General features: G+C 35.8%; 1 protein-coding gene across 1 annotated transcript in view; it reads right to left on the reverse strand.

Annotated features, from left to right (window-relative positions):
• Positions 1 to 25,378, reverse strand: part of CSMD1 (CUB and Sushi multiple domains 1) — a 984,784-nt gene that overhangs the window by 653,945 nt on the left and 305,461 nt on the right. The window contains exon 3 of the mRNA XM_052696996.1: positions 1,763 to 1,875. Coding sequence (XP_052552956.1) covers positions 1,763 to 1,875 — 113 coding nt within the window. The remainder of the gene's footprint in view (positions 1 to 1,762; positions 1,876 to 25,378) is intronic.

Raw genomic sequence — 25,378 nt, forward strand, 5'->3', positions numbered from 1 at the left:
AGATTTGCAGTGGCTATTAACATCTGGGTTGTATTCAGCTGTCTCGGAGACCAATCTCCGAGTATCTACTTACAAAATTACATATGGCATAGTAGCAAAAAATGAAAAGAATAGTCAGGGAGAGTTAGAGGATTTTTATAAACCATACATTTTCAGTGAATCTATTGTCCCTTATAGCAGTTGAGTTTGATACAGAAAGCACTCTGAATTTTCAGAAAATGAACTCCTAATACCCCACTACTGCAAATCCTTCTCAAGCCACACACCCCCCTCTGCTTGTCCATAAACTACAATGCTCTCTGTTAAATAACATCCACCGTACTTTGGGAGTTGGTTGTCATATTCTGAAGACAACTTAAAGCCTGTGGACATCACCAGATTTACAGCATTAAATCTCAAAAGGGGCAATGTCGTTTAACCAGAGAATGGTGCTATCTGTCGCTGTTAATTACAGATCTTCCTGCTGTGGTTTTTACAAGAAAGTAGGCCAGCAGGAAGTGTCATTATACTACAGCCTGTGGCTCTGTGCATGTGCTCCCAAGATGACAGTCGAGACATCCTTTAGCATTCTTCACCATCTTTTTCCATATGAAAAATATGCTTAGCTCATATAGAAGGATGAAGTATATTACCATATGCAACTGCTAGAAGAGAAAGATACATTTATGTAGGAAGCAACATCAGACTGCTTCAGACTGAGGTAGCAGTTGCTGGTTTGATGACCCATGTTCCTTCTCAACTTACCTAATAAAACTTGAAAAATATTAAACTTTCCTAGCCTTTCACCACAGCCTTCATTCATCCAAACTTAAAAAAAAAAAAAAAAAAAAAAAAAACACCACACACAACCAACCAACCAAAAAAAGATGGAGATATTCTTGCTATCCAGCTGACAAAGCTTTAGAGGAATAAGCAAAAGGGGAAGAAATACCAGGGAAAGACAAACTGATATGCAACCAATCCCAACCAGAAAAAAGTACAGAAAATTAAGCACAAACAACCAAGCTAACATCTATGCAAGAGTTTAAACACAATTCTGAACTTACACTCAAACTATCCTCGCTACCCAAGCACAAGCAACTGACTTAATACCGCTGTATCTGATCGTTTTCCCAAAGTTTTCAGATCTCAAAACTTTTTGTACAAGTCACCACATTACAAAAACTGATCCAGTCCAATTTTATGAGCATAACTCTTGGTTAACACTAAAAGATATGAAATATTTGGACTTATTTTTCCTCCCAGAACTGTACAGTCATCACTGTACTCTAGTATCTTCCACAGAACGGGCTTTGAATTGTTTGGTTTTGGAGGACAAACGAAAAGAATACATAGAATATAACATACATATATATACAAGTTTTCACCACTAGAAGATTATCTATTGATTTTCAAGACTAGTTAACATCCTTCTTTTTTTCCATTTTTATCATCAAACCCCTCTAGTCAGGCACTGCCTAAAGAAGCTGTCAAAAGAAATTCAGGAAATAACAAGAAACCCATTTAAATGTAAGCATTTCCTAATCCAGCTTTAGAAACCTGACAAATTTGATTAAAAATCCCAGCTGAAATTAAAGTATCAGTTAGATTGAATTACACGTCAAAATGAAGACTTTGTCCACGATGTATAGCATTTAAATATGCCAGAAAAAAGGTTATGCAATTGTCAATGATGATTCAAACCCTAAACAATGAAAATGGAAACATTTCAGCATCAAAAATGTATTCCAAGTAAAAGACCAAATAAGAAAATCCTTCTTACCTTCATAGATAGCTTTGAAACCTTGAGCACTGACAGCAAAGTCTGTGGTGAAACAGAGGGTGAGGATAGAACCTGTGCTCACGATAGATGATGGAAGTTGAAATCCAGATAATCTGTGCAATAAAAGAGGTACAAATAATTATAACCTTTAAAAGGAATAAATTTAAGTTCTCCTCTCACCAATAGATGTGGTTAGCCTTATACCTTAGACCTCCAGAAGAGGAAACATAATTAAATACAACTTTGATATATTTTAATTTGAATAACTAATAATTTCACTGCCTCGCTTTATTTCAGAGCACCTTTAACTCTCATGTGTGAAAACATCCAAGACAAAAATCCATGCCTGAATTACACCAGTCAGCTGCTGCCTTGTCTTTCTGATTTTGAATTTTGGAAAACAAACAGAGACTTGGATGAGTCAGAGATAAGAGTGAGTGAGAAGAGCTTTAATAAACATAGATGAAGGCATATAGTCAAATCAACCTAAGTCAGGAAAGCACTTTGCGATTTCTTCCGTTTTAAACATGTCTCCCATGCTCTAATTAACAGCTTGCTCTAATCTTTTCACCTTCTGTGTACTTGTCAACTTATTACTTTCATTTATTTCCACCTCGTTTACTCCAATCCTGGACCTAACCAATACAACTTTTTCCTCAAACCCAAAACTAGGGAACTACCATGCAGCTTGCCACATCTTACGTTCAGGCTTCTGTACGTTCTGTCACCTTCACTATCTATCTAGATGTAACAGTTTTTAGAGAAACATTCTTCTTGTTCTATTTAATAAATAATGGTGGTGATCACTACTGCCCTACATCTGTAATGCACAGTTATGACAGTTCATTATTAATTTAGGATATGTATTTTCTGATCTTACATGCATATTTTCTATTTCTTTGAGAAGAATTTCAAAGTGCTCTGTTTTAGGAAACTGGTATCTACTGCGGGGGAAAGAGGAAAAACCAAGTTGAAACACAGGAAGATAACTTAGCTTCAACACTTCACAATTTGTAAGCAAGGAGGGGGGAGTGGGGAGAAAGGAAGTCACTCAAAAAGAAATTATTATATAAATGCCGAACTACACTGTTTAGCTACATCATTCCTGATCAATATTTGCTCCACTTGATAAGGCTTTGATTCATAATGACAACAAAGTGGTAAGGGGTCTGGAGCACAAGTCTTAGGAGGAGAAGCTGAGGGAACTAGGATTGTTTAGCCTGGAGAAAAAAAAGAGTTAGGGGAGACCTTATTGCTCTCTACAATTAGATGAAAGGAGATTGTAGTAAGGCGGGTGTCAGCTTCTTCTCCTGCCTAACGAGCAGTAAGGGAATATCCTCCAGTTGTGCCAGGGGTGACTGAGGTTGGATATTAGGAAAAACTTCTCTACAAGAGTGGTTACATGCAAGAACAGGCTGCTCAGGCAGGTGTTTAAGTCACCGTGTTCAATAAACGTTTAGATGTTGTACTAAGGGACATGGTTTAGTGGGGAAATATTGGTGGTAGATGGATTGCCAAAATGGATGATCTGGGAGGTCTTTTCCAATCTCAGCAATCCTGTGATTCTATCTATATATGACCCCAAATGAGCTCATTTGAGCTGTTGTTTCTAGGACTTCCTGTTTTGATTTTATTATGGTAATAAGCATCACTCCAATAATGTGGACACTTTACAAGCTCATTAACAAAAATAGTTTCCCTACTATCCCCTTTGAAATACCACATCATCTTTTCATCTAATTGACTTTGAAATTTACATTAAAGGAAAATAAATATGTTCATTCACAATTTTAATCACCACACCTAAACTTCTTACAGACCTAGGAATAGGTAAGTACATAGTAAACTTGAAGGAAATAATATGTTGATTGTAAATATGTTTTTTCAACATGTATTTTTTTACTGCAATCCTAAAATAAATTACAGGAAAATCTCAAATAGAAGAATTCTGTGTTTCTGTTTTTCAATAGGTTATCTGAGTGCCTCTGCAGTACTCTTGCTGTCCAGAATATTTCTGAAAGACCTTATCATCGTATACAAATAAGTTAAGTGACATCAAATGCCAAGAAATTGATAGAGAAACCAGATAAAAAATTTTGAGCATTATTCATAGACTTCAAAGTAAATTCTATAAGGAAAACAGTGTTAACTTACCAAGTCTTTGTTCTCCCCTTACTAATATTTTTTGCTAGGTAATTATAGCTGATGAATCATTACTTGTTTTGCACATTCATTTTATCATGCAGAAGAAATCACAAACCCTCAAATGTTCCTTTACTCTGGAAAAATGCTTCAGCAATTAATACCAAGGTCTTCCCAGCATCCAGAAAGGGAGTGTTTCAAAGTAGATAGTTCTGTGCTAAAAAAGTCCTGCTAATAAAACTGCCAATTGATAAACTTGTACTGCTTCATACTGAACATATGGCAGTACTTGGACTATAGTTGGCTGGTCCATAAAGAGAAAACAGAACCTATTATAGAAAACCCAACAAAACGCCAATACTGAAGTCAGACTTAAACTGAGAAACAAGCATTTCTTTCCGCAGTATCATTTCACAGATCTTGTCATTCAGACATTTCTAGTACAGTCTACATACACACATACATAAGATACAGCATAGCAATAGCATACCCAGCAGATCCATCTGGCTCTGCTCACATCTCCACTTGTGAGGCATCGTCTGGGAACTCTCTCGTACAAAACAGGCATTAATAGGCTGCAGAAAATGCACTGCAAGGCTACCTAGCTGCTGAGGGGCCTGGAGCACATAACGTACATACAAAGAGCAAATGAGGGAATGGTCATTGATCCCTTAACAGACAGCAGCTAAGCGTAAAAGTTACTGCTGTCTTCAGCTCTCTGCTGGAAATGCATGGAGGTCAGTAAGTGTTACATGAAACAATAAAGACCTGCCTGCCATCACTATCATAACCTTTCAGGATTTACACACTATTTCTAAACTTTTATTTGAATGAAGACAACCGTAAGTTCAAACTTTCCATGCCACAGAAAAACATAAAGGTACAGGGAGATACTAACTCAAAAATGGTGCTGATAGCAAGCAAAGCAAATCAAACAGCACCCTTACTGCAGCTCTCTAGAAATTCCTTGCTACATCACAGAAGTCAAATTCTAAATAAAACACACTGAAATATATTTAAAATGTGCTACCTCATATATGGCTTAACCAGAAATTATCCGAGAACTACAGTAAGAAAGAAAAAGTAAGAAAAACTCCACATTTTAGGTATCCAACATCACAAAGTCAGTAATATACATATTTTCTATTAGGGGCCAGAACAAAAAAAAAAAAAAAAAAAAAAAGCAATCAAGACACAACTATAGGATCCCAGGCATTTATTATGGATATAAAACTCACCAGTGTTTTTGTTATGTGTTGGCTTTGGCCAGCTCCTAGACCACCTGGCCAGGCATGCTCCTACTCCCCCCTCTCCTCAGCAGGAATGAGTTGTTAAAGGCAGAGAGAATCGAGTGATCACAATTACTAGCACAGGCATTGTGTACTCAGGGAAAATTTATTTTTATCCAATTAAACTAGGGCTGGGTAGTGAAGGGGAAAAAAAAAAAAAAAGAAAAAGAAAGAAAAAAAAATTCAAAACCTTCCCCCACACTCCTTTTTTCCCTGGTTTAACTCCACTTCTTCATTCCCCCAACTATGCAATGCAGGGAGCAGCACCAGGCTGTGATCACCCCATAAACAGCTTCTCTCTTCTCTCACACTTTCCCTCTCACTTTTTCCTTGGTCTACATGGGTTCTCAACAGGCTGCAGTTCCTCCAGGGAACACCCACCTGCTTTGGTGCAGTTCATGGAGGCCTATCTGTTCTGGCATGGCCTCCCCAATGACTGCAGGGGAACCTTGGCTCTCAGGAGAATGTCCTCCATGCTCCTTCTCTCACCTTGGCCTTCATAGGCTTATTTCTCATCTTCTCTCCATCTCACACTCAGCTCTGCAGCATTGCTCCCCTCTCTTAAGCCTGTTTTGCAGAGGCACTGCCATACTGGTTGCTGGACGCAGCTGTGCCCTGAGGAAAGGCTGATGGAGCCAGCTACCCTAATTCCTCTCTCCCTACAATCGTGGCTGCCAGCACCCTCACTCAATAATTTCATAGTATTCTCTGCTCATCTCTTCAAGTGTACTTCAATTTTATGCATTTTAAAGTCAAATTTTTAATATGTTATCCTTGTAATTTTAGTAATTACTAGCCTGAATCAGTTTAAACTGCTTGAACTTAGCCAGAAGAAAAGCTAATGCAGTAATTTAAGAGACAAAGGTAACTAAAGTCTTACCACAGAAAACAACTGTCTTGCCATCTTGTGCTGACCTTCAATTAAAAAAAAAAAAAAACAACAAACAAACAAAAAAAAACATACTGTCGGAACATGCATGCAATTGCATTCTCAACCTACCCTGTAGCACTGTGCAAATTGCATGTTTCATGTTCTGTAACTTCTTCAAAGGAAAAAAAAAAAATCAGGTGTATTAGGTATATTTCACTCAGTGTAATATTTCCATTATGCGTACTTATGCCTATGAGTATTTTGAAGATTTTTGCTTAGGAAAGCAAGTAAGCCCATGATATCCCTAGGGAACCAAGTCCTCATCACTTCTAGGTGCTGCGGGGTTCTGCAGAGGGGCAGCCATTTTCCCACTTCGTTTGCCAAGTTCTATCAGACACTGAAACCTATAAAAGCTACAATGTTACAAACACAGTTATAGGATATGTATCCATAATATGACCTTTTAGGAAGGGTAACATTTATGATCCCTGAAGATCCTTCAACAAATTGAGTGAAGAGTCAGAGGTATTATTTTAAAGCTCAGCCAGTTACAACTTCAGTTAACTTAAAAAAAAAAAAAAAAAATTGCTACTAGCCAACTAAAAGTATCCTAGAGAACAAATAGCTAAGAATAAAGCACGTAGATTTATTTGAGCATGCACCATACAGCAGTGCCTATCATTTAAGTCTTTTCCATACGCAACATCTTTGCATAGAGTTCAAAGTTGAAAGCAGATCATAGGCAAAAAGATCCCTTCTCAAGATAATAGATAGTGTATCTTATGATGAAATTGTGTAGATCAAAATTAGAGTATATGGTGTTGTATAACTATTCTCATATGCAAGTTTATACTCACACAAATAACGCCCACCAACAAGGTGTAACCACAAGGAAACAAACGTATGCAACGTTATTTCCCAAATCCTGGAGAAATTCCATCTCCCTTGTTCACTGCTGTAACTTGCTATTCTGCAGTAAAGCTCAGTCAGCAATAACAATAAAGTTTTCTGTTTTTTTTTTTTTTTTTTTTTTTTTTCTCCACTCTTTTTAAAAATAAAAATAAAAAAAATAAAAGGAAGTTGTCCACAGTTGTTCCTGAGGGTCATGCTATTACTGGCCTCCCAATTTCATTGGGAAAATAGCCCCTGAAGGAGCCAGAAGGAGACACTCTTAAAGCATATATATAGATTTCCCCTCATTTTTTTCCTCATCAGAAGATGGTATCCCTGGGGCAAACTCCTGTCTGTACTGGCTACCAGCATTGAGAAGAGTTACCATAGGTGAAGGCACTTAAGAGTATGTAAAACCAAGAAACAAGCCTATTTCATCATACCAGGCTGTAACTTGCCACATACAATACCACAGAATACTTATTTTAGTAATTCACTAAATTACTATCCGTTACAAGCAAAAAGTGAAATATCATCGCATACATAAAAGCACAAGAATCTACTATAAAATTAGTACAGGATCTCTATTTTCTGAATGACTTACTATAACAGAAGAGAAGATTTAGTGTGTAAGTCCCACTACTCCCCTCCACAACATTTTTCTTTAAATCATGTCACAGAAAGAGGGAAGACATAAAGCAAATGGTCTAAGTGATTTCTCCTAAATGTAAGTTAACCTTGACTCATTCCCCTTAAAAAACATAGAGGAAATGCCACAGCTGATAGAGCCCCTGATTAGTCCTCCACAAAAGAATTTTGTTTTCTACCTCTCCAGTATAAGGAATATATCCGACAATAACTCTTTGCATTGATGAGTGCTGAACAGTTTTCTCTCTGAAGAGAGCAACAATAAAAGTCCCTTACCTCTTTCCTCTCTCCAGCAGTGTCAAATCTTCTCCTGTTATTCTCCACAAATACAGACTCCTACATCATTAACTATTCACGCATCAGGCCTACAGCAAATCTTATGCGACTGCTCTTCAAGTTCCCAATATTCTACTCATAGTTCCCATTAAAAAAAAAAAAAAAAAAAAAAAATGAAAAATAGAACTTCATTGACTTCTTCCAGCAACTATCTCCTATAGCTCACTACATCACAGAATCTCCCCCACCTGTTCCCTCAATTTCTCATTTTAATAATTAACATCAGGTGCTTCTCATTCCTTCTAATTAGATTTGGATAAGGTGTGCACGCTTCATTAGTGGGGCAGTAGTCTAATCATGTATAAAAGGTTTTTTTTTGTTGTTGTTTTTTTTGTTTGTTTGTTTTTTTGTTTTTTAAACAGTATGCAGTATACAAAAGGTTTATCTTTTTCTTGGTGCTCTTGTTCTAGTTATTTTATATTTACAGTCTCAATTCTGAACAGGCAAAAACTAGTTTTTAATTCAAGTCTATAATGTAACTAAGTTCAATTTTTCCATGATAATGTGGAAACTCCTGATATTTCCTATGAGTTTGGCTTGACTAGACATTAACTGCAAGGTCACAAAATTAATATTCTCATAGTAGGTGGAAGAAGGAGGCAACTGGAGCAAAAAGCTCATACAGTAACGGCCAATGAAGTTCCCTTAACCAAAACTCACAGTGCTTAGCTAGAAAGCAGAAAGAAGCTGCAGGCTTGACAATTTCAACAAACTTAAGAAAAAAGAAGCTAGCTTCTCTAGATAGCCAGTAACTGTCACTGCAGCAGAATCTCCATCCACTGCAGAAAATCCTGAACTTGCAAAGCCTGTGACTGCAGCTAGCAGATAGTCATATGGGAACAGAAAAGTGTGATAGGAATTTTCCAGTGCCAAACCAATATAAATCGGTTCTGAGGGAACTGAAGGTGTCAAGAACATGGTGGGACTTGAGACTCTGACAAGGATGGCAGCTGCTGGGAGAGACCTGGAGGTTGTAATGGCCACCATTTCATGGACAGAACTGGGATCACATGGAAGTTCTGATATGACTCTCACATGCTGCTAACGTCTTGCACAATGGGAAGTCACATTATTAAAAAGAAGTTCCTTCAGTTACTATAGAGCTAATGACTGTACTTTAACAAAGAAGCTAACATAAGAACCTTTACATAAGATCAGGTGTTCAGGGTTAACAATTATATGAGCAGATTGCTTTTCTGCCTCCCAGCTATAAACAGCTAGCAATATTTTTAATTTAACAGCAAACCTTTTTTCCAGTGTAAGGCAGAAAATTTTTCTGTCTTGTATTACATTCTATATAAAATATACACTTGCATAATGGTACATAGATATTTAGACCAAAGATGCCTTTGAAGTATACTGGTATATGAACCCAAATGCACCCAGTAGGAGTTACGCATATAAATAAGAATGTTATTTTGTCCAATTAATTAATTAATAATAATCTCCAAATAAATCCTACTTTAGCAAATCACATAAACATCTTTTATGGACTGAAATATACCTTCCGGACCATTACCTAGACTCCTACATGTTTTAGCTCACTAAAAAGTCAGACGAAATTGGTAATAAAAATACAGCAGTAAGACCACTGTTGGTAGTAGTTTATAGTTGGAAGTTGGAACAAGATGATCTGTAAGGCCCCCTCCAACCTAAGCCATTCTGTTCTACACCACCCACCCTTTTCAAACAGTTTAAGATATAGTCTTAGAAACTATTTGCATTACTAAGTTTAGATTATATTTCCATAGACTCATAGAATCATAGAATCTTAGAATCACAAGGTTGGAAACAACCTTCAAGATCATCCAGTCCAACAGTCTCCTCATCACCATTGCCACCACTAGCACTAAACCACATCAAGTAGCACGTCATCCAGACGCCTCTTGAACACTGCCAGGGAAGGTGACTCCACCACCTCCCTGGGCAGCCATTCCAGTGCCTGACCACTCTCTGAGAGAAAAAGTTCTTCCTTATGTCTAATCTAAACCTCCTCTGATACAGCTTGTGGCCATTGCCCCGTGTCCTGCTCGTTGCCTGGGAGAAAAGGCCACATCTCTCTTCTGGAGGTTGTAGAATGCAATGAGGTCTCCCCTGAGCCTCCTCTTCTCCAGACTGAACAATCCCAGCTCCCTCAGCTGCTCCTCATAAGACTTGTGTTCCGGACCCCTCACCAGTTTCGTTGCCCTTCTCTGGACACGTTCCAGGGCCTCAATGTCTTTCCTGTAGTGAGGAGCCCAAAACTGAACACAGTACTCGAGGTGCGGCCTCACCAGTGCTGAGTAGAGGGGATGATCACCTCCCTGCTCCTGCTGGCCACACTATTTCTAATTCCATGAGTTTTGTCTGACTACTGTCACACACAGATGTCACCGTCAGTCTTCTTAAAGGTAGATATGTTGCATTAATCCACAAAATGGTATATTGACCCACTATTTTATACAGCCTCAGTACTGAAGCTAGTTTGCATTTCATAGTCATAAGGCTTTAGAGAGAGCTAAATAAGACTGAAAAAAACACTGCAGCAATCAACAGTTGATGCAACTTCAAAGTAAATGAAGATGAAATCTGAAACTTTGCTTTATGAATCCACTCTAGATCACTCATAATACTGTAGATTATATTCATGCTGCCACTTGCGAGTGGTTTGGAAATGAAAAATATAAAGAACTTTTCATCTGTAAAGAAAGAAAAAATAAATAAAATTAAAAATCAGCCCACAGCTCACAGTTCCATATCAGAGGAACACAAATGGCTCTATGCTAAATGGAATTTGGAAAGGAAAAAGTCTGTGAAGAGCACTTTTTTTCTTTACAGACCAGCCACTAATAACTGAAAAATCACCCCCATTTCCAATTCTCTAGGTTTTACAGGCTCACCTTTTATTACAGTATCAGAGCACCTCCACAAAAATCAGTGAAACGAAGCCAGAGAAAATGGAAGGAATGACAAGTGGTTTAGAAGCCACACAGCACACAAAAATAGCCTAAGGGGAGAAATAAATCAATTTCTAAAGGTTTCTTTTAACGTTTTTACAAATTGGATTACAGTAGTATTGCAAGTTTAAAAAAAAAAACAACAACAACAACAATAAAAAACCAACCAAATAAACAAATAACCCTTTTCTAGCATTTTGATGTCACACTTTTAGCACAGACCATGTGGCAAACAAAATACAGTAGCAGATATTTGAATAGATTAGATTTTATTACAAATAGCATGTTCTTCCTTTGCAGGAAGAAAGATGTATCTAAAAAAATACTGTACTTTCCAAACATGAATGTATTTGACAATCAGCTTAGATAGTGCTCAGTGTTCCTTCTGTAAATAAAACAGAAGACTTATGCCTAGAAATTTATTCCAAGAATGTACACAGCTTCAAATGTGTTCTTTGTGACACAGTAAAATTTTGAATACTTGCATGTAATGGTTTTGCAAATTTTCATTATCTCTTTTGCACAAGTTAACTGTTCAGATCCATTCAAAATATATAATAATGTACTTATCATAGAATCATAGGATATACTGATCTGCAAGGAGCTCCAGGGACCACTGAGTCCAACTCCTGGCCTCACACAGGAGCACCCAAAATTCAAACAAATTGTCTGTGAGCACTGTCCAAAATCTCCTTGTACTCTAGCAGCTTGGGGCTGTGACTGCTCTGGGCAGCCTGTTCCATGCCCACAGCCCTCTGATGCAGAACCTTTTCCTGATATCCAATCTGATCCATAGCTCCATGCTATTCCCTCATGTCTTGTTGCTTCCCAAATGATTGAAGTAATTTCCACATGACATTTGTTTCCACAAATGCTGATCCGAATTTTTTAAAAAGAGAAAGCAAAAGTGATGCAAAATTAAAAACAACCTAAATAAATGATTTTTTTAATCTCTCTCTCTTTTCAAAACAAATGTAAAGCTGACCTCAATACTGCATTGATGTTTTACAGAGATTGATCCTCAGCAGACCAACCAGATCCAGAATATTAAAAATTGTATGTCATAACTTTCCACGTCTCATTTTCCCACTTAGAAAATAAGGAGAAAATAACAACCTAACAAGATCCTTTTGAAGACATACGTTTTTTGTAAATTGTAAAGAGAATTAGGGGCATAGCATCAGTATATTCAGTACTTGAGATCAATAGGAAGTTTAAATAATTAGCTACTGTCTTGTTTTAGACAATTCATTTTGGCCAATGTTACACAGATCTCCAGATAGTTTGGAATTTGACAGGAAGTGTTTGTCAGAGGTGAATGACAAATTTTGTAGTCCAGAAAGCACCACCAATGAAGTAATTCCAAAATCAAAAGCTTTCAGAGCAATCAAATGAGATCTTTCCATCTCCTTCTCTGTCTTTCCAAATTACATTTTCAGCGTAAAGAATCTTCTCCAAGCATTACTGTACAGCATATGTATTGTGTGTCCCTAGGACTCAGAAAAAAAAACAAAACAAACAAAAAAAAACACAAACGTATCTTGTTTCAGAACTGAGGAAAGGATTTTCTTTCACTAGCACTTCATTATGACTTTTTTTTTTTTTTTTTTTTTTTTTTCTGAAATTAATTGCTCTGACAGCTCTATTTTTAAGGGGTCAGGCTTTGACAGTTTTAGACTGCACCAAGCTCACTATATTAACTTTCTCCTCCCATATTTTACTCCCAAGAGAGCCATGACATTCTCTTTTCATAAGCAAACCTTTGAAGTCCATTATTTCTACGCATCCTACTAGAATTTCAGCGCAGTATACATCACTTAATACTCAAACACTTCCTGTCAAAATTGTTGCCTGGCTTGTTTGTCCTTTATAGGAAAGAAATCTAGTGGGAATTTCCATGGGTCATAAAATACATTTTATCTAAATTTAACTTTTTAAAAAGACTTCTGCTGATAAGTTGTTTTGATAGTTTCAAATGGCACTTACAGAAGTGGTTGCTGCTACTAGTAGAGAATAACGACCAGTTCTTAAAATGTCTGAAACTATGTGAGTGCTTTGGGATAACTTTTTTATTGTGTCAAATATCATAAACTCATATTTTCTTTCAGTATATCACTTACATTATTCAAAATCTTTCAGAAGGTAAGTTGTTGCTTGAGTAGTTCAGTACTTCACTTCAAATGCCTTATTTACGTAGAGTATGAATACACTATAAAAGGAATGAGGGAAGCACTGCACATACAAGAATACCTGACATGGGCAATTAAGATGGAGACATGCTGGTGATTGGTGTTTCATCACTGAATTCATTTCCAAAACTGACAGGGGGGATTTAGGGGCAAAATAGAGTTGCCTTTTCTTGTTCTTTCCCTAATAAGGATGACACATTGCAGCAAAGATCCAGAATCCTTATGGAAGGTGCATTGTTGATATGTACCTCTGGAAAGTTAGTACTGGTTATTTCTACGTGCTGAAGACCTTCTTCATTTTATATCTATGCTGTTATTATGACCAGTGCTATCCATATTTAGTTATTACATTTTGAATGTCTTTATTTTGCTACACTAGCTAGCATTCAATAGCCATCAAATTTCTTTGGCAGAGCAGTCAATGAATCTCAGAGTACACTGACTTAATAACAAGCTTTATAGGTTGTGTGGTGTTTTTCTTAATTTTTAGAGCAAAAAAATCATCACACTTAAATATTGGTTTGCCATTACTTTTCAGAACATCTTTGCCTCATGCATAATCTATTCCAAAATATGGTGTAGTTTACTGTATTGAATTCCCACTGTGATCAAAGTAAATTTACTAGTATGCATACAAATTTTAATAATACTCAAATTGTTCCTTTGATGATGCCATCTTGTCAATGTACCTTCTAATCAATAGTTCTTCAATATATTCAGAAGTTAAGAAATAGAACAACCTCTTACAAAATTTAATATTGAATAATTTTTTGTAACTTCAACCTGAAATATCACATCCCAAAAGTAAGTTTTGAAATATGTCTTACCAAGAGATATTTCATCTCTTTCTTTCTTTCTGATCATTTTCTGTGCCTATACGTTAAGTCACCTTAGCAGAGATTTGCCCTCAGATGCATAATTTGATGGTTGAGCTCCTCCTATTAGAAAATTCTATTTTGTTCTCCTGTCCTTTAATCCCTATATATGTAATATATCATTTCAGGACTTATGATCATCACTGACATTATCAATAGTAATATCATTTTTAGTTTGGAACAAATTGTTTCTCATGGATGACTTGCCCTAACAACTGTGTTTAGGAGAGTCATATTTTGGTAGTTTAAAATGTTCTCATTCAAAGTATTTCTTCTAAGGAAAGGATGCATGCAATGTCTTTGTTGATCACATTTCTAATCTCTGCAAACATTCTTTTAAAATTGTATTATAGTATTTAGACATTAATCCCAAGCAATGGGCAGCGTCTAGTTAGCTGAAGCAATATGAATATTGGGCAAACTCTGCATATAGTGTGTATAAGATTTCTGCAGGAAAATGGTGATGCACTGCATAATCTGTCAGGCTACTACATTTCATAACATTGTATTGATTTAGTAATATCCTGCCATTACCACTTTTGTCCAGATTATGCAAGATCCTGAATATCTGAACACAGGTAATAGTTTTAGTTTCTTTTAACTTTAATACAGTATTTTATATCACCATCAGATGATACTGACAAGTGACCTGCTTGTTTCTAGCACCCATTTTTATAGGCAGCCTGCAGTCTGTCCCTAAGTATCCACAAAATGAGATTTTGTGGAAACCAAGGATGTCTGTTTGAAGTCAATACTGAAGTAATTATTGTTTTAGGAAAAATTTCTGTTTTATGCTTTCTGTCTTAACTCAGAACTTGACTTCTATTGTTATTTGTTCTCCTTAATTTGAGTAGGATTTTAAACTAAAGTTAAATCCACTGCTTAGGATTTCTTTACTGATAGGTATATTTTTATAGTCATTGGCTTGTGTTTATGTAGAACTATCAGTAAATCTCAGACTTTTCTCAGATACTTCTGACTTACTGAAGTTGTCATTTTAATGTAGAATAAGATGCCTTTGGTGAAGTCTCTGATGACCGTGGTGGCCAAAGAGGGGTTTTAAAACCAAAACAATGTGAATGATTCTATGTGCCTCTGATACAAGCATGCTTTTGGCTTCAGTAGCACTCGGCCATTCCTCTGACAAGATGTTAATACCGGGATTAACTATTTCCCCAAGTAGGGAAAGGGATAGAGAAGGGAAAGGAACAGAGAAGTATGAAATAGCTGAGAAGCAATGACTGCTATTCACTGCTGTGGATGACAGAAAAAATACAAGAAGCAGGAAAACCACTGAGATTAACAGAATAATAGGATGGCCATCCATGGAATTGAGAAAGAGGAGAGGAAAAGGGAAGGGGAAGGGGAAGGGGAAGTAAAAAGAGAGGAGAGGAGAGGAGAGGAGAGGAGAGGAGAGGAGAGGAGAGGAGAGGAGAGGAGAGGAGAGGAGAGGAGAGGAGAGGAGAGGAGAGGAGAGGAGAGGAGAGGAGAGGAGAGGAGAGGAGAGGAGAGGAGAGGAGAGGAGAGGAGAGGAGAGGAGAGGAAACTAAGTGTGAAAGCTGCTGCTAGCTGCTGTTACTGCCCTTGCAGTCTAAATAATAATAATATAAATAATAAGTATAATAAAAAAGCAGGGTTCTAATTTCAAACTGTGCTAGAAGTTTCAAATGGAAATTCCTGACAGAAAAATTTGAAGAGGAAAGGCATGGATACTTCAGGAAGTGTTACCCTAAAAATGGGTTGAAAAGGAAAACAAAAATGGCGAATCAAGAGGAATTCGGAAAAAAGAGAGCAACCTTATTTTTTCTCTTTCATATTACCTTTTTGAGCTCCTTTCTGTTCCATCTTCTTTAGATATGTATTTCCTTATGCTTTTTCATACATTAAAAAAAACATTCCACAAACTTTTTTTTTTTTGGTGGATGCTGCTTTCTCCTATGATCCTCTCTACAATTCCTATTTCATACTACAATGAAAAGATTTTCCCTCCTCTCTACATTCTTCTCTTATATTAGCTACCACTTATGTCTGGTGTTCTTCTTAATTAAAATTCCCTACTAGCAGATACCAGTGCTTGCAATCTGTCATTCTTTAACCTTTTTTTTTTTTCCATTCCTTAGAAGCCTGTTTTATCGTGGCATAAGAGAGCTTCATGGACTGGACAACCTAATGAAGTTGTTTCTGCCTTATCTGCTACAGATCTATAACACAGCTTCATTGTTACCTGCTCCCAAACATAAAAGTTATCTTTCATTGATTTTTTGATGGAACACTATTATCTAACATTGCAGAATGAGAGCTCTTTCATCTTTTAATTTTCATATATTTGGCAATATTGAAAGCTTTTATGTAGGCTGTGTCATTTTATCTGGGATGTATCATTTAATGATGTATACCACCTATTAAAATAATCCACATTTACTTGCGTATCATTTTCTATTCTATATTTGCTTTTTGTTGTTGTTTAATGAATACCATGTTAAAACCAAGAACAAGTGGTATGGGAATACAAATCCTCAGGGAACATTTATTTTGGAATAACTCCAGTGTATTTCTTATGACTATTTAATCTTTGTTTTACTTTGGTAATAACATATGTACATGGAATGCCATCATTTGATTAAGGCTTTTGTGTCTTTGACAAATAGTGAAGAGAAACATGGATACATTTAGCTTCCCTATATCTTATGAGGTGATGCCTGGAAGATGGTAGCAGCTGCAGTAGAAATGTCTTTATTTTAGGGAGAAAGTAATCCTGAATTTGTGAACTATTTCCTTTTATAAGTTCAACCAAATTAACTATATGCTTATAAATGGTTGATAAAATGTTACACTTTCCATTGAAAAAGACCTATCAGTGGAAGAGTCCTGAGTAATGATATCCATCATCTGGAACACAAATTCAGCCATAAATGAACAGAAGAATACATATAATTCTACAAGTCATAGCACCTGAGATTTAAATTAAGTGACTGAAAGGTAAGAAACTCAAGCATCCGCAGGAGATATTGAACAGAAAAAAATCAGAAGTGAGAAGCTCTGAATTTACTAAGGGTTGGATTATATTAAGGGGAAGAGTTAGGAGGTGGTAAATTCAAGTCCATGCTCTTGGATTAGTCTTATCAAAAATGTTTAATGCTAGCTTTAAAAAAAGAAGTAGTAAGAAAAAGTAGACAAAGTGTCCAGACAAGAGGGAGGATTAGAATGATTTGTAAATTCTAGGTAGAAAACTTGAACAAAAAAAAAAAAAAAAAAAAAAAAAAGAGAGAAAGAGAGAATAAACTGAAAGGTATACAGACATCTTAAGATCAAGTGAATCATTTTTCTTTTGTTGAATGTGTTGGAAGCTGACCTAATTTAGAAAGATAAAATTATCTGAAATGAATAGTATGTCCAGAGACTAATAAAAAGGAATTTGAAATTAAAAATAATAAAAAAAAAGAAACAGGCCATTAAGATGCTTGTGGACATGAAGACACCTCATGTTAGGCAAAGGATGTGGAAGCTGGACAAATGGAGGCAAAAGTATGATTTAGAACAGTAGTTTATGATTTATTTTGAGAGATGGATTTAATGAAGAAGGATGTATTCTTCTTAGAGGTGCCCAGTGAAAGAATGAGAAAAAACAATCTGGATTTAAAAGAAGAAAAATTAAATATAGGAAAGAAATTCCTGAAAAATACTGAACTTGATCACTTTTCAGTGCTGTATTACTATTCAAACAGAAATTTTTCTTGGGAAAATAATATGGCTTACTGCACAAGATTATACTAGTCATATAAGCTACTATATACTATACATAAGCTACTGTTCATATAGTTAATTTCTCATACCACAACCTGCCAGAAGCAGCTTTTTCTGCTTGAATTACAGCAATCTTTTTTAGGGCCATTTCCTCAGTTCGTCACTCCTGAACACCTCAACACCTGTTTTTCTGAGAGGTACTAATCTTCAATTTTAGGCTAATTATATTGGTATTGTGGAATATTTGCATAGTAAACACTATGCTAGTCAAACTCCAAATTTAGCACTAAAATAGCAGTTGAAAATTCCATGCTGAATATCATATCAGAATGACAAGTTTAGACAAACCATTAACCCAAGCAACTATAACAGACTGAAAAAGAAATCTCTTTGGCAGTTGTCTTATCAAGAGAGGAACACAGGAAAGCTCATATGCTGGTGCTCAAAGGAATAATTGGCTAATATTACTAGACAGTAATAGTTATTTCCAGTAAAATCTTGTAAGTATTAAGATATCATCCTTTACATTTGATATATTTCTGAACAACTCTATACTGTTAGCATGGAACTAAAACACAACTGATTGACCTTTCATTTGTGCCAGAGTTCTTTAAATATGTAATGATGAGATCCAACATGTATCATCATAATTGAAAAACATAAATAAATCTAGCTCAAAATAAAGTGCCAGATATGTGTGAAGCATTAGTACTCAAAAACAGTCTAGTCTGCCAGAAGCACAAGCAAATCAAACCAAGAATTAAAAATTTTAAAAAGAATACTTAAGAGCATTGTTCCAGCTTTACATCTCACCAAGAAGCAGATAACCCCGATTAGACACTCAGTTCACAACAGCCACTGCAATGGTCAATAATGGTGAGAGGAAAAAAAAAGAAGAAAGGTTTTTTCCAATCATCGATATTTTGCAGATTATCACTTTTCCACCATATTTTTCTGCAGACACAGATCTATTTTAACAATTCCATGTTATCTAGATGTATTTTCTAATGTTCCCACTACTTCCTTCAGGAGCTATCTGATACAAAATTAGCATGTTTCAGTGCATAAGCCTACAGATTCAAATCACAAAAATGTTTAGTCTTTTTTTTCCTGTGAAAAAGAGAAAAATGGAGATAGAGATGATAAGAATTCTATCAATTTGCATTACTTTTTTGATTATTTGCTTAACCTGTTAATTCCTCCAAAAATAGAGGAATGTAGGTGATTTAATGTGAGTGCTTTGGGGGTTGAGCAGACCATTGCAGGACAGAAGGAAAGTGATGCATAAAGCCATTTGCATACTGATCTAGCAGAATCTCTAAAAATGCAAATGTAACAATTTAAATTGACATTTATTAACTTCTGGAGTTCTAAAGAAAAATATGCTAACAAATAACTTCTTTGCATGTATGAAATGGGAAAAATCTATTCCTTAATTACCTCCCTATAACTATGTAAAGAAAAAAGTGGAGGACTTGATTTCTTAAGACATATTAAGATAAGAGAGTGACCAAGGTTTATGATTTAGGGTGTAGTGATTTGATTTCATTTTAACACATGCACTAAAAAGCCACATCACACAAAATCATAGAATCGCTTAGGCTGGTTGGGACTTTTTGGATCCACCTTGTCCAACCCCTGCTCAAGGAAGGATACCTGGACCAGGCTGCCCAGGACCACATCCAGGCAGCATCTAAAGATCTCCAAGGAGAAGATTCCACAGCCTCTGGGCAGCTGGTGCTACTGCTTGGTCACTCGCACACAACATAAGTGTTTTCTGATGCTGAGACAAAACCTTCTGTGTTCTAGTTTGTGCCCTTATGCTCCTTCATCTGTTCGTCCTTCCATCAAGTATTTACCAATATTGATGAGATCCCCTCTGAGCCTCCTCTTCTTCCAGGCTAGATTTGGCTTTGGGCAGCCTGGTCTAGTGGTTGGTGACCCTGCACATGTCAGGGAGTGGAAAGTAGATGATCATTGTGGTCATTTTCTACCCAGGCCATTCTATGATTCTATGATTCTCCAGGCTCAAGAGTCTCAGCTCTGTTACCCCCTCCTCACAGGAGAGAGGCTCTAGTTAGTCTAGTTACACTCTCTGTGTCTCTCTTGTACTTTGCAGTTACTAACAGTGAAACAGTCTTTAAAGATTTTGACAAGTCTGCAATGACCCTCAAGTCGTATTCTTGTTATTAGCCTATTTTTGTATTAGAGGTATAGAAGGAGAAACAGTAGAGATCAATTGGTAAAATATTTAATTGATCGATCTTCAAGAAATTCAAATGCCCTGTTTTGCCAAGATCTCTTATGTGGCTCTAATGTGTTGGTTCAGTCAGCATCTCTTGTTGTTCTGACACTTCTCTTTTGCATAATGGTGAAATATTATTTCTCAATTAATATACCGTCACAAGAATTTCTTTAGCATGTTTCTAACATCCTGCTTTAATTTATAATCAAGATAAATTTCACTTTATCCCATTAATCCTTCCATTTGTTCCAAACGAGTTACATGAGTGCACTCCAGGAAGGTACGTAAGTGAATGGTTTTGCAAAGAGTACAGAAGAAAGCTTTTCACTGGAATTTCTACTGAGAACAATGATCAGAACCATTCAGTAATATTTCAAAGATTCAGCATTTCTTCTAACTCAGAATGTAAAATGTATAACTAAGGCATTACATACATGGATTACGCTGCCTTTAGAAAGGTTCCTTGTTGTTTACTATAAAACATATCTAAAGCTGCTGGTCCTACTGCTTTTTGAATAGAACACACCATTTACTAACAAAAAGAACTTCTGTCTGTGAGTAAAACAGTGCAACAATATTTATATAATATTTCAAAGTTTCTAGCACCAACTATTCCACTACATACTAATTTGCAGGAAGATAGTAATTTTCAAAATTGATAATGCTCTCTTCAGGTGGTTTTGCAGTTTTGTTAAATATTAGTGCTCTATGCTCTATTTTTTTCTCCTTTTAGCCTTTCAATTATTATGGTCTTTAAACTATTCCATGTTGGTGGCTGCATTGCTGAACTTCAGTTAATAATTATTCTGCAGGTAAGCTATTAGTACCATCAATTTTTGTCCTTTGGGATCTTTCTGAGCTATCTTTTAGAATATTACTGTTTTATTATTTATGTAAACAATGTAAAAGCATTTGCTACTACTTGATAACCACTTCTGGCTTCAACAAGAGTTTAAGAACAAGTAGGCATTGGTAGTTTTACAACTGAATGCTCACACCTTATCTTCACTGAAAATAACTCGTGGATAATGTCAACAAATGCACATATAATTTTCAAATCAGAATGACACAATCTATTAAGTTAGAAACTGTAATAATATCAGAATATCAGATGCTTTGGAGTGAAAAACTGTGGATGTTGCCATGACTGTGACTATTTATACTATACAGATATTACATCAAAAGGTATGTACAAATAGCTAACTGGCCAGTTATATTTGCATATGGTTCAAAATTCACAAGCAAAATGATGTTCATTTTTCAGAGTATTAACAGGTTTCCATGAAGGTTATAAATAACTTTTTCCCAGTATCTTTCTATGTATCTTGAAGCTTTGTGGACTTTTCTCTGAGGTACCAGCATCCCATGATGAAGTTTTAAAAGCCAGTGCAAAGCTTATAGTGAAGACCATGATGCTGCCCAGCTGTCTTTTATGTCACTAGTTGTATTAGAAATTGGGTTTTGCTGTGCAGTGTGGTTTTGTTGTGAGCCCATCAATGCCTCCACTTATCATGTTCAGGTCTGGCTCTCTAGGCAGTTTTGACACATTTGAACAAGATATTGCTGATGCTTGAAAGTGGCATTAGGTTAAAAACCAACCCATTAGCTGTACCACCACTGAGTCATGCAGTGTGCATATAGTGTTTTTTGTCTTCAGTGAAACTTGCATCACATGCAGTGAAAGTACTTTGTCCAGGAGCAAGACTTGATGCAATCTGGAGCAAAGCCTCTGACCCCACAAAATACAGATGTTCAGGAGGCTCAGCATCAGCCACTTCTATCTTCCGTTCTGCTCCTACTGCACCTAATTGCTTGATAATGCATAAACAATCTTTTAGTGCCCTCAGTTTACTGAATCATTCACATCTAAATAGTTCTGCTATTTTTTTGAATGCAAATAAGGCATAAAGGAAGCAAAGTGCCCTAAGGAGTTTTTAGGTAAAACACCAACTCAGCTAGATATAAGCATAAGTTGGCTTGGATTGCCTTTTCTACTTCAATCTCTTTTGTAGAAATGGCCTTTAGTTTCTTATTTTATGTGTAACCATGAAATATATGTTACATACACATACATACACTGTAAGTACATTTACTTTATTTACTATATATTTCTATTACATAAATAAACTATCTGTATCAATTCAAGTAGCAATATTTGGTTTCTGGGTCTATAATGCCGCCTGTTGTGCCAGCCATGCATTCAAAAAACAGTTTCAAACAGACCTGAAGATGCACATTTTTGCATGCCAGTAATCTCTGGAGCAAGGCAACTAGTAGAAAGGATCCTGGCTTCCATCCTGTCCTCCAAACCAATCATATCTACATAGGCTGCTCTGAAGGTAATGCCTCCTATTCATTTTCATAGAAACGACACAGATACAAAAAGCACAAATAACACTATTTGATATAACTTATTCTTGGCTACAAAACACTGTTTTTCAACACTGTAATCACCATTAGCTATGCATTTTTGCCAGCAATGAAAAAGTGCCTGCGTGTTGCTCTTGTAAAAATCTGCATGGCTGCTCATTACATGGCTTGTCTTCCATTTCACTGTTGCCATTGCCTAACTGTGCTAACAACCACTGCTTGGTCTCCATCAATGTTCAGCCAGTGACTATAAATGCCAATGGGTGCAATTTTTTCTGCACAGCGAAAGTCAAGGACAGACCTTTCCTTCATACACACTTCCATGATCCTTGAGGTCCCTTCCAACACAAGACATTCTATGATTCTATGACTCTATGAAAACTTAACAAGGCTTTCATCTAAAATGATGCTGGGAAGACATAATGCCCATATGTTATGCAGCAACTCAGAGGCTAGTACTCTAACCTGACAGTGAATTGTTTAAATTCAAAGCTTTTTGAGAAATTCATCATTTATATCTTTATATTGAAAGAGATACTGAAAAGAAAAAAGAATAATAGAAATCCTGAAGTAACTGAAAAAAAAAAAAAGTATCAAGAGTGTATTCCCGTATATCTACATTCAGGTAGAGATTATCACCTTCCAAAGCCTTTCTGAAGCAAATGACTCTCCCTCATTGGCTGTAAACGGAGGCTCTTAATTTAGGACAGCAGCATCTCAAGGTATATAAGAATGTGGATAGTTTACTTGGGCCAAACTGAATTGTAGCTGCATAAGAAAGTTTCAGGTCAGACAAGAGGACTTAAATTTTGTTTGTGGTAGGTAGCAATTTTTGCTTGGAAGTTTGCCATTTAATATTCAACCAAATCCTGCTTTTAGTCATCTATGGACTTTTTTGGTGTGGACCTGTGTTCAGTATACATTCTTCAGTCTTATTTAGATAGGTAATATGTTACAGACTGCTGTGAATCAATGCTGAAAATCTGCTCCGTCCTCAATTTTTTGCGAATACTTAAATTAACAAATATAGATAAGCCTTCAAAGCAAGTTTCTGAAAGGCTGTGCAGTATAACAAGATCCAATAAAATGTTTCAAAATCTAATAGGATGCATGCCTACTCCCCTACTTTGAAAGAGAACGTGTTTTGTGCATCACAGCAGTACTGTAACTGATTGCTTGGGTAAAATGGTTAAAATTGGTTTATTATTTAAAGAACCAAAAGAGAATTTCTATGAAGTCGTTGTCTTCATCACTGGAAGATGCCTTCAGCTGGGAGTTGGGAGCATTCAGTAGCATCAGAAACGGCTATTTGGAACAGTGAATAATGATTTTTAAATTTCTGTTTTTTTTTTTTTTTTTTTTGTTGTTGTTGCTGTTGTTATTGTTTTCCTGGAAAGAGAGATTCTAGGGATGGAGAAAAGAGCATATGTTGAACTATCCTTTTTGTTTTCTATTTTACCTATTCCTTGGAGTGTCTATTTCTATCCTTTTAAACTTGTTAAAGATACTCAGCAGAGAACACAGATTTACAAAATAACTCATCCTACCATTTACAAGGTCTAATAATTGAATTTATACTGGTAAACATTTAATTACCTAAAATAATAACATTTTTTGTTACCTCTAATATAATCATCATATCAGTGGATAGGAATATTTCATGAAAATAATATACAGTACAGTTCTGGAAGACAAACATTCTGGATATTAAAGACCTGCCTTTGCCATTGAAAACGGAGATTCATATTTCTTTCAGTCACTTGACCTTGCCAGCCCTTTGACTAGGGGAGAATACATGTAGCCTTGGAAGAACAGAAGTTTGATAACACAAGGTATATGGCACTGTCATCTAATTACATTGCAGTTAATAGATAGCCAAGTCTTTAGTTTGCATATTTTGCATTTTAAATGTAAAACTTAATAACAAACATTATATTTTTTATTCTCTATTGAAATAATAATACAATTAATATTAGCATCAAATATAATATTATTCTGCTCATTTTTTCTCGTAACAACTACATTTCACAAAGTATTAGCATAAAACTAGCAATACAATTCCATTATTAATTCTGTAATGCATAAGAAAGACATGATTATTTCATTGAAATAATATATTTCCTTTGTAGAATTCAGAGATATGAATCTAGAAATTAAAATGTGAAAAAATAAGAAATGCTTTGTTACACTGTGGCAAATTGTGCTATAGAAGTCTGCAATATTGGTAGTGCAGAATTTTCCCCAAGAGGAAGACATCCAGAACATAGAATCATAGAATCATCAACATTGGAAAACACCTCCAAGGTCATCCAGTCCAATCGTCTACCTACCATCAATATTTCCCACTAAACCACATCCTTTAACACAACATCTAAACCTTTTATGTATATGTAGACTGTTGAATGCAACATTTATCTTGTAGGTTACAAAAGCTGTAATCGTTCCTTACATCTCTTGTTGCAGCTATTGTGGCTAGTTAGGCTGGCTAAGTGCACTACTGTTGTGAGATTATAATAGCTAGTACATTTAAGGATATGTGTTTGTGCCTTTTCTCAACAAGCTCTGTATATAAACAATTAAAAACAAATATATTTTAAGCACATTGTAGGAATGAAAAACTAAACATAGTCAATAGGAGTAAAATAGTTATCATTAGCTGCCATCACTAAAGCACTGTGACATTAGGGTCAATGAAAAATAGAAATGCAAAGGTGATGGTGAATAAAACAATTTGGGCTTTTAAACGCAACCCATTATTTTTTGTCCATGCTTCAATGAATGAAATTAAAGAGCTCCAATAGCATAATAAAAAGTCCATCTTACATTTCTCAGAATGGTTTAATTTTTCTATTATATATACAGCACAAGTAGATTCAGCAGGAAGCTGCATCTGAAAGAAATCTTGATTTTAGTAAGATTTCAAAATGCTTATGTAAACTAGATTATATCAAATTTATTCAAATAATGACGTTAGAAAACAAAAATATGTTATTGTTATAAAGTGCTTGTAGGTTTCTTCTAACTAAACCTCGTAGAACTTGAATGCAATGTGAAAATTTCTTGCTAACAGTGAAAATACA

This window comes from Tympanuchus pallidicinctus, unplaced genomic scaffold (genome assembly GCF_026119805.1).
Source record: "Tympanuchus pallidicinctus isolate F22 unplaced genomic scaffold, pur_lepc_1.0 scaffold1, whole genome shotgun sequence".
Classification (NCBI taxonomy): Eukaryota; Metazoa; Chordata; class Aves; order Galliformes; family Phasianidae; genus Tympanuchus; species Tympanuchus pallidicinctus.